The sequence below is a fragment of the Pomacea canaliculata genome, linkage group LG6 (genome assembly GCF_003073045.1).
Source record: "Pomacea canaliculata isolate SZHN2017 linkage group LG6, ASM307304v1, whole genome shotgun sequence".
In the NCBI taxonomy this organism is placed as follows: Eukaryota; Metazoa; Mollusca; class Gastropoda; order Architaenioglossa; family Ampullariidae; genus Pomacea; species Pomacea canaliculata.
The window spans coordinates 154,248-172,622 of record NC_037595.1 but is presented as its reverse complement, the minus strand read 5'-3'; the positions used below and the strand labels follow the sequence as shown (position 1 = coordinate 172,622).

The 18,375-nt window shown below is 37.7% G+C and overlaps 1 protein-coding gene across 15 annotated transcripts in view; it reads left to right on the top strand.

Moving 5' to 3' along the window:
* The window catches only part of LOC112567040 (dystrophin-like), a 172,543-nt gene that overhangs the window by 130,780 nt on the left and 23,388 nt on the right, over positions 1-18,375 (top strand). For all 15 annotated transcript variants that reach the window (XR_003099724.1, XM_025243511.1, XM_025243515.1 and 12 more), the window contains 13 exons: positions 2,268-2,437; positions 3,880-4,036; positions 4,859-4,988; positions 5,499-5,650; positions 6,208-6,342; positions 8,843-8,973; positions 9,958-10,052; positions 10,636-10,696; positions 12,192-12,253; positions 13,113-13,187; positions 15,848-16,061; positions 16,579-16,664; positions 17,521-17,678. Coding sequence is in view for 14 of the 15 variants with exons in the window: in XM_025243511.1 (XP_025099296.1) it covers positions 2,268-2,437; positions 3,880-4,036; positions 4,859-4,988; positions 5,499-5,650; positions 6,208-6,342; positions 8,843-8,973; positions 9,958-10,052; positions 10,636-10,696; positions 12,192-12,253; positions 13,113-13,187; positions 15,848-16,061; positions 16,579-16,664; positions 17,521-17,678 (1,626 nt within the window). In the remaining variant the exon portion in view is untranslated. The remainder of the gene's footprint in view (positions 1-2,267; positions 2,438-3,879; positions 4,037-4,858; positions 4,989-5,498; positions 5,651-6,207; positions 6,343-8,842; positions 8,974-9,957; positions 10,053-10,635; positions 10,697-12,191; positions 12,254-13,112; positions 13,188-15,847; positions 16,062-16,578; positions 16,665-17,520; positions 17,679-18,375) is intronic.

Below are 18,375 nucleotides of genomic sequence, written 5' to 3'. Positions count from 1 at the left end.
GCTAAAACTATCCTTATCTAGAGCTACAGAATTAAGAAAATTATAGTTACATTTGTTTTCAGCAGCTCATGAGAGGAGCAAAATAAATCTACAAGTGACTGTAAAGTTATGTGAACCAACTGTACAGTGACATGTGAGAAAGATCAAGCTGCAGCTCTCTTTAAACTTAAGCAAGGAGTTAGCCTAGTCTTTGTAGGGGCCATGAATTGCATGTGGAAGGCAGAACTTGATTCTCTTCTTCTGCCCTCTTTATCTTGCCTAATAAATCAGAGTCCTTTTCATTTGGGTGGGATAAGAGTTTCAGCCATAGGAATGAGCTGTTCATGAGCTAGGGACCCTCTGCTCCTGACATTAATCAGGCATCTTCCCACAGCTCACTATACCACTGCACTTGTAGTTGAGGGCATTTACATTTGACTATTTATAGTACCATTGCATTTGTAATTTTGATACATACCTGGCTGTCAACAGATTTTGTTGAAATATGCCCTTTTTTTGTCATGGGGCACCTAGAATGTCATGACATGTAGATGTGTCCTGGAGGGCCTTTGTTGGTAATCTACATTTGTCATGGTGTTTCAAGGTACATGTGGTATGCATGGTGTGCTGATAATACTTGGTGCACCATGGTGTTTCCTCTTGACCATGCTACGGTATACCTTTGTGTACCCATGAATGAGACATTCAACAACAAGAATGAAAAGCAAATAAAATACCTGCTGTTATTAGTGTTAGGTTGTCTGCCTTTGGAGATAACACGATACAAGAGACTTGGGTTTTGTAACATCAGCACTGTTATGAGCGCATTCCAAATGTCCTGTACAGAATCATGACTAGTGAATGTGGTTTTCATTTGGAGTACTCGGTGGACTGTAGACTGAGTTATTGTTTAGAGGATGCACTGAACTGTCCTGGGGAATGTTGTCTGGGATGCACTTTGAAACATCCCATGGATGGTAAAGTCCTTTGTAAAGCACATTATGGAATGAACGAGAGGCTTGATGACCAAGTGGATTGTGTTGATGTACATAAGGATGGGGACCACCATCACCTCCACCACTGCCTGTCCGTGGTGGGACCTAGCAACTTCCAGCAACTGAATGTCAAGGCCGCCATGGCAGCAGCACACCATCGAGCATATATCCAGGTATTCATTGCCTCTTTCTTGGTATCCTTCAGTCTACCTTTTCTTGTCCCATGGCTATTGGTATAAATGAACCACACAATTGAGCATATATTCACATATTAACTACCTCTTTGTTGGTGACATTCTGTATGCTTTTGTGCATACTTCCAGCACATCATCTAATCAAGCATACGTCCAGCTTAGGACGTATTTGCAGATGCTCATGTCCAGATGACTGTACTGCATGTGGACATTTTTTTCTTATTTTCCCACCCGTTCATTTCTTCATTTTCTAGTCCTGCCCATTTCCTCCTTACTGGCACTATCCTGGCAGGTATGTATATGTGGATACGCATACTTACTAGCACCATTCACACGGGTATGGTTTACTACAACCATCCACGCTGGTATTTGTATGTGGATAATAAGTTTACTCACTGCCCATGAGTGTGGAAATTAGGGTTAGGGTAAGAAAGACTAAAGGAGAGGAATGATAACTAATAACCTGTTAACCTGAGCCCTAACTACACTTTTAAAGCAAGTAATCATAGTCTGTCTTTATAGACAACTATGACATACAGAATAATTTGCTCATGCAAAAATACCGAGCTAGTGTATGAACTTAATGAGCATTTATGTTTAAACACTATTTCCTGACATGTATCATATTCCTTATAAATGTGTGTGTGTGTGAATGTATGGGTATGTTCATATGTGTGCATGTGTGTGAAAACATGTGCATTGGCATCTGTGTACGTTTATATGTGGGTGTAGGGGGAGCTGTGTGTCTATATGCACCCTGATTGTTGTAATGTCTTAAAAAACTAAATTAGATGGTATTTTATAATAAGTTTTTTGAGTGTTGTCATTTTAAACCATTTGACAAACATGGACTTTTTGTGGGTTTGGTATGTCAAGGGTTAAAATTGTACTTGCTTATGAAGCAGTTTGAGAGGCATGCACCCAGGCCTTCTATCGCTTTCAGTTAACTGGTACTAAAGATGATACATGTTCTATAGGTTATTTTTGATCATAAACTTAAACAGTCTTTTGCCTTATTATCATAATTATGTCAGTGCATGTGACTGGCTTTTCTTTGAGATTTGATTTACAGTTGATTTTTTATTTTTTATTTTTACAGGACTTACAAGCAGAAGTAGATGCACAGCAGAGCATGTATGATTCTCTTGCATCAACTGGAAGTCAGTTATTCAGAATGATGGGTGTATCAGAAACCCAGGTGCTGCAAGATCGACTTGAAGAGATGAACCAGCGCTGGCTCTCTCTTCTGACCAAATCAATGGACATCAGGTATGTGTGATTAGATTGAGGGGATATTAAGGTAAATTTGTCTGAACAAGAAAGGTATATTTTACAGTGCATCCCTGTAACCTGATGCAGTCGGACATCAAACACTCGACACTTTTTCTTTTCTTCCAATGTTCCAAACAGAATTGGATTAAGACAATACGGCTGACAGCAAACAGCAAAAACTAAAAGCAGAAAAGCCCCAAATGTCCTCTAAAAAGCATAACACACTAATTACAGCCTCTGACCCACCTAATGAGGACTTTCTCCAAGATCTGGTCTTAGTTTTAAGATTCATTTCAGATTTATTTGCATGTTCTGTGTTTTCTGCTTCTGTTCAGGTTTTGAAGTGCACCAAATGAAACAGGTTTTGTTCACCCAAGAAATAATGTTAATTACATTCATTAAAGAGCACTTATATAGCACATTTCCAAAGGGTAATGAGCTCAGTGTGCTTCATGAAAAAGAATAGCAGAAAAATATTAAATGGGAGAATTAACTAATGAATTCAACCATGATAAAATGTACACTTACTAGCATTTGTGCTATCACAAAGATATGTAAATTCAATAGAGGTTTATTTAGTACCAGTGCAGTCTAACCTTTGATCCCAAATATGAGTGTCAGGCACTTTACAGAAAGCCTGTACAAACTTATTGTGCCAATGTCCAGCACTTTCAGTAGCCCAGATAGCCTGTATGAACAAGCATCCAGCTCTTTGCAGCGTCCAGACCAGTAGCACAGCTTAATGAATATGAAGTTCTACATCACGGAGAGAGGGGAGTGATTTTGAGCAGGACTAGAACACCTTGTGGCAAAAGGACATTTCTCCATTGCTTAAAAGTGCTCAGAACCACTTGCCTTGCATCAGACAAATCTGTAGCTAAGCTCAGGAATACTGCTTAGCCAAGCAAGACCCTTAGAGCAAGCAAGGTTCTGTGGGCAGGGAAGAAGTGGGATGACAAGCAGGACCTGTCACTTGTGACAGCCCACATGACAGAACTGAGTTGAAACCTCAACTGCTTTAAGGGCATCTGCCTTGCTGTGTGCTGCTGCTTGGGCAACCAGCTCAGCTCACTAGGGTTTTTGCTACAATATTGTTATAAATAATATACAATATTTTTGTAAATGTGAATATCTGTATAAAGACAGTTGAATGATAAATTATTGCTTGTGCCATAAAATAAACATTTTAGATATTCTGTACCTTGCAAGTGCATCTGTGTATGAAAATGTTGAAAACAAAGAAGAAAATAGGAGTGTCTTAATAGTAAAATATATGCTATTGATAAGGATTACTATTATTATAAATGAAAAAACTCTATTAAGTGCATATGTTGAGTTAGAGAATACTAACTCTGGGTCAAACATTAAATTGAGCACATGGTACAGTTGTGTAATGTTATTTTCTTGGGATGCACATCATACTGTTTTGTAACTTTCAGGGGGCGCTTGGAATCTAGCACAGAACAGTGGCAGCACTTGTTACGCACATTGCAGGGTCTGTTGTCTTGGGCCAATCAGAAACAGGTGGAGCTGCAACAGCAGCAGCCTGTTGGTGGTGACCTAGCCAGCATCACACGTCAAAGCCATGACAGTAGGGTAAGCACTTTCTTTTGATTTGTTGATGATTTTCTTGAAATTCATATATTCATGTATCAACATGACACTTTATGTAATATGAATTAACATTGGGAATAGCTTATCACTGAGAGGTCCTCCCAAATGCTATACCTAATCTGCAGCATGTTTGCTGTCTGCTTATTTTGTACCCAAAATTGATGATGTTACCATGGTCTTACAATTTGCCACTGCCTTGCAGACTTTCTACTCTTACATTGCTGGTCACTCAAAGCGAATTCTGGTTGGTGTTACCTCTTCTTAGTATCAGGAATAGTGCACTAGCATGACGTAGTACACTGCTAGCATGGTAATACACCATTACTGGTGCTCGTTGATCGCAGGAACGAATCATGTACTTTGCTAGCAGATAATCAATGGATGGGTTTGGGAGGCTGAAATTTACAGGTTAGGTTTTTATCTTCTATATATGCTATCTGCAAAAAAATGCAAACCATTCAGGTTGGTCTTTAAGTTTTGTAATATCTTGATAGTTTTTGGTTTGGGGTTTTGGTTTGTTGGTGGCCTTTTGGGCCACAACACTCCTTTTGACATTTTACCCACTCTTTTACATTATTCTTTCTTCTTGTGTTCGCTTTTATTAAGACAACCTGGGTTCAGCTCATGTCTCAGGCACACTGTTATTTCTCTGCATATCACATCCCTTCCAATTTTTAATAAATTTGACAGTCTGTTATGTGATATAGCCTTTTTTCCTGCCAGGGAATTCAAAATCATTTCATCACTAACCAGCCATCATCAGCTGCTAACAATCATGCTCAGTGCTTGCCAATGTCATTACAGCATTTACAAGGCCAGGTGAACTTAAAGCAACCCATGGTCGAGCAGTGCTTGCTGGCTGGTCGTTCCTACCTGAAAGAGGAAGGCTTTGATCGCCGCCTGTCCACAGACAGTGGTGACATCAGCAATCTAGGTCCGTGATGGTGTTGTCATAATGTGCAGTATTATACCAAAATGTTCATATTTTGGCATACCATAAATGTCTTGGGTGTTGGTAATGTGTAGTGGTTGACATGTCAAAGATCCTTGTCATTGGCACGTTGAGCACAAGTGAAAGATCCCCATATTTTTTTGACAGCAGTGTGCAATGGTGGCCTAATGACCTGGCATGTGCTCAGGCACACATGCTTGTGTCAGTTTCTTTGGGTTGCTGTCATTGCTGCTAGAAGCCACTCTTATAGTGATATTTGTAAAATCCTAGGCAGTACAGAAAGCAGATAAACTATAGAAGAATCTTGAGCCTTAATAAACGATCATTACACAGAGTGATCGCCATATACAGAATGTGTAAGTGCTCCCTTGGGTGATTTTTTATCATAACAAGTAATATGTTCCCATTAACTTCACCTTTTCTGTCAGTCATAGTCTTTTATTAATCTTTGAGAGCCTCAGCCTTCAGTTACTGTTTTTTTTTTTTTTACAGATGAGGGGATAAGTGCAAATGCCACCTCAGAAAAAGATACTCAATATCTTATGACCAAAATTGGCAAGTATGTCCGACTTCTACATAGGAAGTGGAGTGAGTTGACTTCTGCCTGTCAGCTGTGGCAGAATAAGCTGGATGAGATTCTTGAAGTAAGTAAATAAGATTCAAACTTCTTTGAGAGCAGTAATTTTAAAACAACCTTTACTGGTTGCAACAGTGCTTATTTTTCGTAACTTTCTTCTGATGAAAGGAGACAACTGAAGAGTCAGGAAATTTGCAAAAATGGATGTCAAAAGATGATTTTAAAAAATTTTTCTGCTATCAACAAAAATGGATGATAAAAGATTACTTTAAAAATTGTTCTTGTACAAAAGTTGTTTACTTTTTTTTCTTGCACTATCAACAACATCAAAACAAGATTTAAGATACTTGTGCAGGACATGCAAAATTCATATTTTACTTGCCTTCTTATTATCTTTTAAACTTTTTTGTTGTGAAAGTCTGTTTTATAGTGGGCATATACATATGAGGCTATTTTTTTCCAAGCAGTTTCAAAAGGTGCCTTGCAATGATGCCACTGTCTAAAAAAATATAATAAAGCAGTTAAGTGTCTAGAAAAATCAGTTTCCTCAAAACTACTGTCAGAAGCAAAATTTTAAGAATATTTCCAAGAGAAAGACTTGTAACGAGCCATTTGGATTTTCAGAAAATGACACTGTTTCATGAAGCCATGGAAGATCTTGAACAACATCTGACTGAAGCTGAAAGAGAAAAAGGAGCTTGGCAGGGAGTGGGTGATATCCTTATCAAGGAACTGCCAGCAGAGATTGAAGCCACCAAGGTATAGTCATCACAGAGCTGTTGCTCTTTTAAACCTGTGTGTAAGACATTCCAAGACTGAATTATGAGGAGTTGAAAAAGTTTGATCAGTTATAATTAAAAACAATGATTTTTTTTTTCAACCGTTAGCCTTTTCACTTCCACAGTTGACAGTTGTTGCCTTCCCAGTCTAGTACCAGAGTTGATGCATGTCAACTTGCAGCTAGACTACCACAGTCAGTGCTCATTGATTTGCACACTGGCGTAAATCATGGACTTTTTGCTCGTTTGTGTGGAAGAAGACAAAGCTAAAGCTAATGGCTCATCACATGACTTGTTTGTGTGTTAGTGCATGCTCTGCAGCAGACACTTTCGTGTGTTTTGCATACTTTTTGAGGCATTTGTGACGTATCTCCCAACTGACAAATATATGAGCAGACATATGTGACAGTATGGTGGCAGAGTTTATACAAAGTTTACAAAGTTATTTTAAAATTAGGGAAGAATTCTAACAGCAATGTCAACATGGACTGGGAATATGACCAAAGTGATAGTGTCACACATATTACTACCTCCTCTCACCGCAGGGAACAGCCTGGGTGGTACATTTTCTTAGACATGAATGTTGATATCATGATGCAAATATAAATAAAAATTTTGGCTACTTGTATCTCTATTGTCAATGCTAACAGCAAAGAGCATGTGTGTGTATCTGACAAGTAAAGTGTAGAAGCTGCAAGCTGCCAATGACAACTGCCTGAGTGCAGACTGAGTGATGTCCTTCACTGCATTACAACCAATATGTCTTTTGAACAACTTCTCAGTTTTAAAGCTGCCTTTTGATCTTTATTTGACAATAATTATGTTAACTTCTTATACTCACTGTTTGACGTTCCTGTCAAATTAGATTTTAATTTTTTTTAAAGTTTTGTTTGTAAAGTACTTTAAAAGATCTAACATAATTTAATTACAAATCTGTGACACTGTTTTACATTATAATAATTAGTGACCAGAAAAGCTGAATAAAATCAATGGACAGAGAACAATTTTAAAATTGGTGAAGGTATAGCAAATTAATAAAGGTGACTCTATTCTAGGGGTGGGCAAAGTTTTGCTTTTGTTGGCTGGTCTCAATATTCTAAGCTATGCAGCTGGCCAGTAAAGTACCAAAAACCCAGACCAGGTTACTATACAACAAATCTAGTTATAACAGAATGGACAGAAAAGTAGTACATAAGCCTGGTCCAAAGACGACTTCGGGCTGTACTTTGCCCGCCCCTGCTCTAACCCTACAAGGAACAGCCGGAAAGGCCTACTGTGGAAAAGCCTGATAGTGAAAGGGTTACATTCTTTTTCAGGCTCTAAACTTTTGGTCAGCAACTTCAGTCAATGCTTGTTGATGCTATTATTTCAGAAAAGTTTCCCACATAATGTCTTTTGCAAGATCTAGGTCTGTAGAATAAAAGGGTGGCTTAGAATTAATTTCACTGCTACTGTTTATCTTTTCACAGTACATTTCTTTTTCTTGATATCTGGTATCAATATCTGGCCTTTCTTTAGGTTTGTTTTGTTTTATGCTTTTTTGTTTGTTTGTTTGTTTGTTTCTGGTGGGGTTTCTTGGTTGTTTTGGAATAATGAGAGTTGTGTCCCTTTGCCTAACAGGCTGAGGTGATCGGCTCACCTTAATTTTGTTTATGTTTTGTAGTCATGCTTTGATTTGGATAAAAGTGTTGGAGTTTCATGTTTACATGTGCTTCTGCTGCATTTTCTTCCTCTTGTGGTTTGCAACAGGACTATATAATGTTATTTTGAAGTGCAAACTGTTTGGATCTATATTGGCTGGATTCCACTCGGCCGTGCATCACTCTTTTCAGAGGCGACCATGAGCTGAATTGAATAAACTGAAGTGATAATCACCCTCTTGCAGTTTTATATCACAGCATTTGTTCATATTCTTAAGATTACTCAGTATCTTCCCAGTACTCTCCTGATGTCACTAACCTTATTCTCTGGGGTCGTTACCATTAGATCTACATGCACTGATCACCCTTTACTACAGGAATGCAGCGAGTCTTTATATTATACTTCATTCTGCATCTTTGTTACTATTCTGTGATGTTCTACATCTTTGTTACTTTTTTGTTAACTTGTTCTATAGTTTGTTATTATTTTGTGATCTTGTTAAGTGTGATGAGTCTGCCTTTGGCTGAGATATTGGCTTCATAAATTCTCACTTCTTCTTATGATTATTTTTAGACTTGTCACTGTTTCATGCCCAGTTCTTGGAAGGAGGCATGTGGCCCTGTGCAATGTTTTTAGAGATCTTTTTATATTATCCTGCAAGGTGGCCAGTTGGGTCAACATTTCACACCTGTGGTCTTTGATAATACATTTTCATAATGACTTTTGTTGACAGTAGCTTACTATCTTCACTGAGATTTTTATCATTGTTCAATTTTTTGTTACTTTCATTGACAATCTCTATGCTCATAGCTTTGTCAACAAGTTCATTTCTGTTTCAGAACTTTCAGCAGAAGTATGCCCCACTTCAAGGAGAAATTGACAGTGTCAATGACCAGGCCAATGACTTGCAATCTGCTGATGTTATTCTTTCCCATGTTAATGTTCGTCGCCTGGAAGATTTCAACACTCGGTAATTGCAGTTCTTGTGGCTTGGTATTTTGTTTCCTCTTTTACTTGCTACTCCATGGGTTGGTTTCTGTGCTGTTATCACCATCTTTTTTAAAAATAAAGGTATTGAAGAATTTAGTTAAATATTTTCCAGTCTTCACATTGAGGGATGCATCTCCAAACAAAAAAAAATAGTTTGCCTAATAAAATAAATTCTATTCCTTTTTCAGTAACAGTAGTTGTATATTAATCATTACATATTATGCACACCTGCTTACACATCTTACACTTGAAAGATTGTTAAAAGGAGTGCATAATTTTAAACTCTGTGCTGTGAATGTCTTAAATTTTAGAGGTATTGAAATACCTGTACTCGATAACATCTGCCCTGGAAAACGATGGCACATTTTATCACTTCCAAGCAAAATACTATAATCTTATAAAAACCAGACCGTGGAGTTGTGTCTGTCTGTACTCCATAAAATCAACACCATTTGTCCAAACCTAAGGATATTGTGCAGGAATACTCATTTCAAACTACTAGATGTTGTGGACTTTGGCTCATACATATAGTTTGACAGTATCTTTATGTTACTAGTGGTTCCAAAGCTGCATTTAGGTTGTAATTCTGCAGTAGCACATCCAGCAATTTACAGTGTGACCTTCCTTGTAAATGTTTGCAGGAAAAAAAGAGAAATTTGGTGATGATAAAACTGTAAAACAAATTTTTAAATCTTTGAGTTACAGATTTTTTTTTGTTAATGTTACCTGCTATAAACAATGCTCTGCAGATATGGTGCACAGTTGCAATACACATCCTTTTTCAAATAGGTACTTGAGTAGCTTTTCCAGCCAAGGCTTCAGAACTGCTGAAAACAGATTCTCCTTAGTTTTTTCCCCCTTATCTTCTTTAAATTGAGTAGTACCTGTACCTGAATGTCAGAATTAATTAGTTTTTTAAAGAGTGTGCATGCGTGTGTGTGTGTGTGTGAAAATCTATAAACAGGTGGAAAGCTCTACAGATTTCAATTGAAGATCGCCTCAAACAGCTCCAAGATGCTCTCCGTGCCTTTGGTCCCCATTCGCAACACTTTCTTGCAGGTGAGTTTATGGAAAGCTTATGTTGATGCCAGTTGGAACAGTTCTAGTCTTATACACTAGTCTACTCGTGGACAGGATTCCGTCTGTGCTTGAATAGCAAGAACATGCATAATCAAATCTGAATACTGGATAGTGTCTGAGGTTAAGCTATCTTCTTTAATCGACAGTGTCATGTAGATATTTTTTATACGTCCATATGATAACTGATGACATTGCTACCTGTTTGTAGTAGAGAATCCCTGCAAGTAATAGAGGGATTAGTAAATCTTACCAAGCAACCTCCTCATCATTTACAAATACATCTCCTTAATCCTTTTTAGGATATTATTGTCTCTGCCAATGGTAACATTACAACATTACACAAAACACCAACATAGGCTAAAAAGAATATAAAATGTCTACATTCAATGCTCGTTCTTGATTTGTAATAATCTATGCTGGCATTTAAGGTCACTCTCACAAGTATTGAAGTAACTTCACAAAATGCCCCATTAGACTTTGTCAGAATTAATCATCATGGTCCGACAGTGCAACATGAGGGCAATACTGAAGAGTGCTTTAGGAGCAATGCTGTGTGTTGCAGCCTCTGTGGCAAGTCCTTGGGAGAGAGCGGTGGCTGGCAACAAGGTGCCTTACTTCATCAAGTGAGTGCCTCTCATTCATGTCCTTACATTTTGCTTCCCAAAACCGAGTGCCTTGAAAAGCACAGTGACTGCTTCATACACTGTAATTCCAACTGGGCATTTTCACCTCTGAAATGCAAACTAGGTTGTCACAAAAACATCGCACTGTGTGAAAATAAATGAACCAAAAAAAAAAACCTCTTTATTAAGACCTTCCTGATCACAATCCCCGCTAAGTGCCCAAATATTTTTCATGGACATATTTTGCTATATAAATGTCATCTCTGGTATGACTTCCTCCCCAACCCAACCTATGACCAACAGATTATACTCTATTACAACTTGTTCACAAAAGATGCCTGTTGAACAAGAAAATTAAGTACATTTAAATAAAGTAGACTACTTCTGGTTGGCTGCTTTCCCTATGTTATAATCATAATCACATAATCAGCAGAAATAATGTAAAGTAAGTACATTTTGAAAGAGACTGCTTGTTGTTTGGGTCACATGTCTTTTTGACCCAAACCATATTTCTTTTGTCTCAACACAAAAGTTAAATCCACCCAGACTATAAAATCGTATCAATCCCCAGGAGACAGGAGTAGCTCTTAATGTCAAATATTATTAATTACCACCATAAAACATACTATGGCCTCTCTAAAATACTCATTCAGGAACAAACGACATAATGGTGCTAATTTGACAGGAAAGGCAAACAGCCAGCATAAGGAGTTAGTAAAATTATTGGCAAATAAAAATCAAAAAGACATTTTGAAATTGAATACTTTAATCAAAAGACACATTTGTTTTAATGCATTGAAGGACATCACTCAGTCTGCACTCAGGCAGCTGTCATTGGCAGCTTGCAGCTTCTACACTTGTTAGATACACACACATGCTCTTTGCTGTCAGCACTGACAATAGAAAGAGACAAAAATAGTCACATTTATATCAGAAAACTGTTATTTATATTTGCATCATTAAATCATCATTCATGTCCAAGAAAATGTACCACCCAGGCTGTTCCCTGCGGTGAGAGGAGGTAGCATTATGTGTGACACTATCACTTTGGTCACATTCCCAGTCCATGTTGACATTGCTGTCAGCATGGCCAGAAAATTCTTCACTGCTTTGTAAACTTTGTATAAACTCTGCCACCAGTTTAGCATATTGTCAAATATGTTGTTTTTTTGTCAGTTGGGAGATACAAATACCTCAAAAAGTACGTAAAACATTCAAAAGGTTATTTATGCTTTTAAGAACATTATTTCAACATTTAAATGAACTTGGATCCATCAGTATTTGAAGTCATGGTTTGTGGAATGAAAGCAGACAGGATGATCTCCCTACTGTGACCCCAATTTTATGATGCCTTAAGAGGGAAGTTTTACTGTATGCGTGCTACTGTGTGTTGATTTTATATTTGAAAAGATGGCTGCAGTACTTTCCCATTGGCCTGACTGTGATGAGCCGTGTGTTACATTATTAATCTGAAGGAATTATCTGTATGTTTCAGTCATGTAACAGAAAAGACGCAGTGGGACCATCCTGTCTTTGCCGTGCTGTTTGATGAACTGAGTGGGTGAAGTGTTTAACTCATCAGTTCACAGTAGTCACATGTTTCGACAACATAAAAGAACATGAGGCTGACATTTTGTTCCAGTCAAGCACACTAATGATGTTATACAGCCACACAAACAAGTTGCAGGCACATACACTAGTGATGTACAAAGGTAAAGGTCGCACCATGACCTTTTTCAGGTCATTAGGGAGTGAGGGTTTAGAGACCTCACCTTTCTTGGGGCCAGTTTTACGTAAGGCTGGTGCCTATCTCCTCTCCCTTGCTGCCTTGCCTTCCCCAACCCTCTATGGAGTCAGATACCCATTCCTGCCACCTGGGTTAATAGGGGGAAGTGAGTTGCGCTACATGGGTATTGAACCTGCATGCCTCTTAATTTGGATGCCAGCGCTCTGACCACTCAGCTGTTCATTCTCCCATTAATGATGTCCAAACACATAAACAGATCACAGGAAAGTGCACTAATAATGTCATCATACATACAGATAGATCAGGGTTAGCACACTAAGGATGTTATGCAAGCACATAAATAGCCCTTGAAACTGTCCAGTACTTGTATTTTGTTCTGCTTTCAAAAAGCAACATACTTTCTACCTTCAAAGGGATGACATAGTTATTGTGACAAATAAAACAAAATCCTTCTGTTTAGGATATTACATATTTATCTTGACACCAAGTGACTGAAATGTCCGTTTCACATTTGTTTTAAAAATCTAGGAAACCGAATTTCTTATTATTGTTTCAAAGTATTTACAGTTTATAACTGTTACCAATATTGACTTCATGCAACATATGTTGTCCAGCAGATATATGAAACATCAAGCTAGCATTGTATAACATACATGCCAATGTTTGCAGGTGCCCTGAATGACATCAGATTTGCAGCATACAGAACTGGCATGAAACTCCGAATGCTGCAAAAGAAGCTTGGATGTATGTCAATCTACTGTCAAGATAAATGAGACTAGTTAATTCCTGACTGTTCATACAGTTTTAAAGATTAGCAAGTAGTGTTAAACTTCATTTATGTGTATTATGTTAAAGTGTTAAACTCATTTTTCAGAGTCTCTGTATCTCTAAGAAGAATCATAGCTAATAGAGACACTGGCATAAAATATTTCATTTTTCAGAGATCAGTAGCTTAAACAGTCCCAGTGTGCAGCCATTTGCAAATGTTTCTCAGAATAATGCTGCTAATCGCCAGCTGCTAAGTCTTTGATGGATAGGATTTGATATCTTTGAAAAAAAAAAAAGCTAGTTTCTTGGTCTAATGTTTACCTGAGAGCAGCAATAATAATAATAACAAAAATCACCCACTATCACTAGCCAGTCCTTGTAAGGCTTCTACTTCTGTCATGCTCAGAGACTTAATTGTCCATTTCTTTACACATTATATGACAGAATTAGATTGATTATTTCAAGTTCATCTTTTCCTTGTCATTTTGATAATATGCATTATGGGTGTATTTTTTTGTTACATCAGGGCTTCTGCTTACGCAAAAAATTGCGTACAGTACGCATTAAAAGTTCGGAGGACCCCTTCAATTTTCGTCAATGGGGTCCCCTTCAAATTTTGGGCGAAGAACAGGGACCCCTTAAAAATCTGAAGAAGGGGTCCCTGGGACCCCAAAGAATTTAGCCTTAGCAGAAGCCCTGTACATATTTTTAAATAAATCCGCCATCAGGCTTTTTTGATGATTTTGCCAACTTTGCAAGCAAAATTTTACATCAAGTGCAAGAGGGTTGTTTTGAAAAAGACCTAAGCAGTTTAAGTATAGTATAACAAATATATTAATTACAAAATATAATCTCTGAAAATAATAGTTTTAAACTACCATATGATCAGAAATGGTATTTTATTCAATTCATAGGTCTTTGTGCACAGAAGTGCTGTGCATCAGAATTGTTTAAATATTCAGTTATATAACTTCTGTCCAGAAGAGTTTGTACAGGTATAAATTAACTTCATCCTGCTGTCAAATCCAGCATTATCAAAGATATAACAAAGCTATCCTCATTTCATCAAAAACCTCCTATTTGGTTATCCAGCAATCCTGCACTCATTTGCAGTATTGCTGGATAACCAAATAGGAGGTTTTTTCCACAAAGCAGTTGGCATACATAAAGGGTGCCCTTCATTGCATATGGAAAACATTGTGCGAGAAACCGTTCAAGACCATTGCATCTCTTTTTCCATTTCCTTCAGTGGGAGAATGATATGCAACTTATGCAAACGACATTGATCTGATCACCAGCAGTGAATTACCAGACATTACCAACAGACTGACATTAAATGTGAGTGCATTGAAATGGAAACTACAACTGACAAGAGCAAAGCAGTGATCTACTTGCATGGAGTACAGACCTAGTTCAACAGTTTTAAGAACATTGGAGGCAGCTTTCCGAAGATGGCAGCCATTGCAGACATTGGCATCAGGATTATGGGAGCAGCAACAGCAATGGCCAATCTGGACAGGAACTGGCACAACACTGCCATCAGGTTTACTACAAAGTACATACTGTACAGTTCTCCATAGTTTTCATCAGGTTGACTACAAAGTACTAAATGTGCAGTCCTTCGTAGTTTCCATCTTGTCATGATGACGTGGATGCTGCTTGCCCATAAGGAGATAAGATACCAGGCTTTTGAGACTGAGGAGGCTGCTCAAAATTGCAAAGTGGAGCGCAGAATCGATTACTGTGTATAGAACAAGGTTTCCACCCTTGTAGGACGCCAGGAACCTCTTCTCACAACAGTCAAGCAATTCAAGGGGGTCCGATTTAACTGTATGACTGGAATGACACTTCAGGATACCTTTGAGGGAGGTTTTTTTCTTGGGTAAATAGAAAAAGAACTGGCTTGCAGATGGGACCTACTCACTTCTGGACTGTGTAGCAAGCATTGGGAACTGCTGTGTCTATGTGTTGCCCCCAGTGACCAATACCAGCATGATTGGTACCGATGAAGATAGGCCTGTGTAGTAAGTGTTATGAACTGCTGCAGCTGTTCATGTGTTCTCCCAATGACCAGTGCCAGCGGCCACTCAAGGAATAAATGAATAAATTCTGCTGAATAAATGAGTTTGATGAGAAGGCTATTGTGGAGCAACAGATGTTATATACAGTCATGCACTACTGAATTCTTTTTATAAACTGTGCAGATATTATCAACACAGCTTATGAAAATCATCTGCTCTTATAGCTCTTAAGACATCTCGCCCTGGCTAGAGGAGGCCATTAATATATTTTTGGATGACACCAATGCTGCAGTTATCTAATTACCTGTTTTTTTTATCTACTTTTGATTTATATAAAACATTATTTAGCTAATACTAGTGAACTCCTGTCCTTTATTTTACTCAAGACTGTCCAGACTGCCTTTACTATGGGCAAATACCAGCTAATTCATGTCTATTATTTTATTCATGATAGTCTGAAGATTTGCAACTAACAGTATATTCATGGACTCTTGAATTTCTGTAGGTTTAGATCTGAATGTTTTGTTTATCATTGCTGTTGATATTATCATATTGTTTCTACCATTACAGCACAAAAGATGGATAATAGGTTTGTACTTTTTTTATTTTCAACAGTACACCTTGTGGATATGACAGTAGCTAGTGAGGCCTTTGAACGACATGGATTACGTGGTCAGAATGACAAGTTGATTGAGGTCACAGAAATGATAGAGTGCCTGTCTTCCATGTATGAGCAGATCGCTGCGCAACGCAGCACGTCTAGTGTGCCAGTTGATGTGCCTCTGTGTGTTGACCTTGTGCTCAACTGGATCCTCAATGTCTATGACACGTATGTTGGTTGTGTAATTTCCTTCAGGTTCTGGCTGTTGTTTGTCACTATCACAACTGCTTAATGCAGTTTCTCAATATTATACATTATTTTACTTGACGGAACAGTTATTTATATGGGCTTCTGTGTGTGAGGCCAAATATATTTTCTGATATCTTTTACAGTCACAGTGTCATTGTAATTGTGTAAACAGTTCATAATTAGTTTATCAATACACAAAACAGTTTATTTACGCACAAAACAAGACTCATCAGTTTATCAAAACAATTTATTAACATACAAACAATACTATCATCAGTTTATGAAAGCACAAAGCAAGTGTCAGTTTATTAATATACAAAATTATCATTAGTTTATAAATATGCAGAACAAGACTATCATTAGCTTATTAATGCACTAAATAAGATTATGATTTTTACAAAATTCATGTTACTGAAATAAAATTAGTCATTATCAATTTTTGTGTCGACCTGTCTTGAGGAGGCTGAAGAGTGTTTGTGGATTTTTTTTTTTTCAGTGTGCGCAGTGGGAAGGTACGTGTGCTGTCTTTCAAGGTTGGTGTGATTCTCTTATGTTCTGGGCAGCTCGAAGACAAATACAGATGTGAGTATGATATGTTTATATAAAAGACAAACATTCTTGAAAAGTTAGTATTGACAGCACTTCCTTGTAAATCTAAAAGAATTAAGTGTACCCAATGGACTTCCTAAAAAGTGTTTTATACACAAGACTGGTTATGTGATTATAATAAAATCTTGTTTGGCAATAGAAAAGCTGGAAGATTTTTGCAAGAGACAGTTTAAAAATAAAATTCTGCATAGTCAGAAGTGATAAGTCTAATTAGGTCTGTTATTTATCATCTTAGCTCAGGATTTTAATAGATTTTCATCTCAGTTTCTCCCAGCTCTGTCTTTCTGGCCTTTATAAGCAGTCTGTTCCTTTCATTTGTGATCTGTCTCTCCTTCTGACATTGATAAGTGACTGTGCATTTCCCCCCAGGTCTGTCTTTCTGGCATTTGCAAGTGTTGTTGTAGTGTTTGGTCTCACCTTAAATCTGCCTTCATTTGCAATCAAACTGCAAGTCCATCCTTCTTTCCTTTACAAGTGTCTTCTCAGTTTGCCCATCTTTCTCTCTCTGTGTCTGGCCTTTACAAGTGTCTGTGTGGTTCTTCCCACCCCCCCAGGTCCACCCTTCTCACTTTCATGAACTTTTGTCTTCTGGTATTTAGTTCTTTACATATTTTCTGATTATAGGTTTGACCTTGTGTACATAGATCTGCTTTTACCTAGCAGTGCTTGGCCATCAGGTCATCTGACCACACTATGACTCAGGAGGTTGCACTTAACAACGAATTAAAGATCTGTTTGTGTTTTTTCTAATAGCTCTCTGTTGTATCAGTTATTATTTTCTTCTTGATTCCCTGATTCCACTGACAGCATTGGCTTTTCTTTGTACCAGTTATGTTTCGACTGATTGCTGACACAAATGGCTTCGCTGACCAACGGAAATTAGGACTGCTTCTCCATGACTGCATCCAGATACCTTTGCAACTTGGTGAAGTTGCTGCATTTGGAGGAAGCAACATTGAACCAAGTGTACGAAGCTGCTTCGAGAAGGTATGTGTTACATCCTAATCCCATGCAGTCTGCAGATTTTTGTGGTGACATCCACTGCTGTACATCACAATCCCATACAGTCAGCAGGTTTTTGTGGTGATGTGCACTGTTTTTCTGCAGACATGTGCCTCATATACCACTCAAACTACTCTTGCAGTCCCATGTATTGAGCTCTTTGTTTGTGTAGATTCACACTGCAAATATTTGTTAAAAAGCTTAGTTTTGTAGTACAGTAAAACCTCTTTATTATGACCTTCTTGATCCCCTCTTAGTTACAACCCAAAAATTTTTCACGGATGTATTTCGCTATATAAACATCATCTCTGTTATGATTTCCTTCCCAACCCGACTTACAGTTTGAGCTCTATTACAACCTTTCTGCAAACACTGTATGTTGAAAAAAATCTAAATACATTTTTTAAGACTGCATATTGTAGGCTGCTTACTTTATATTGTGATTTTCTGCATAAATCACATAAAATTAGTAAATTTTGAAAGAGACTGCTTGTTCTGTGGGTCACCTTTCATTCCATCCCAAACCATAATATCACTTCAGTCCATCCAGCCTTAAATGACAAATCAATCTCCAATGACAGGAGTAACTATTAACGTCAAATGTTATCAACAAAGCCATATCTTGTTAGAACAAGTTCAGCTACCATCGTACCAAAATGGCCTCTCTACAATATGCATTGGA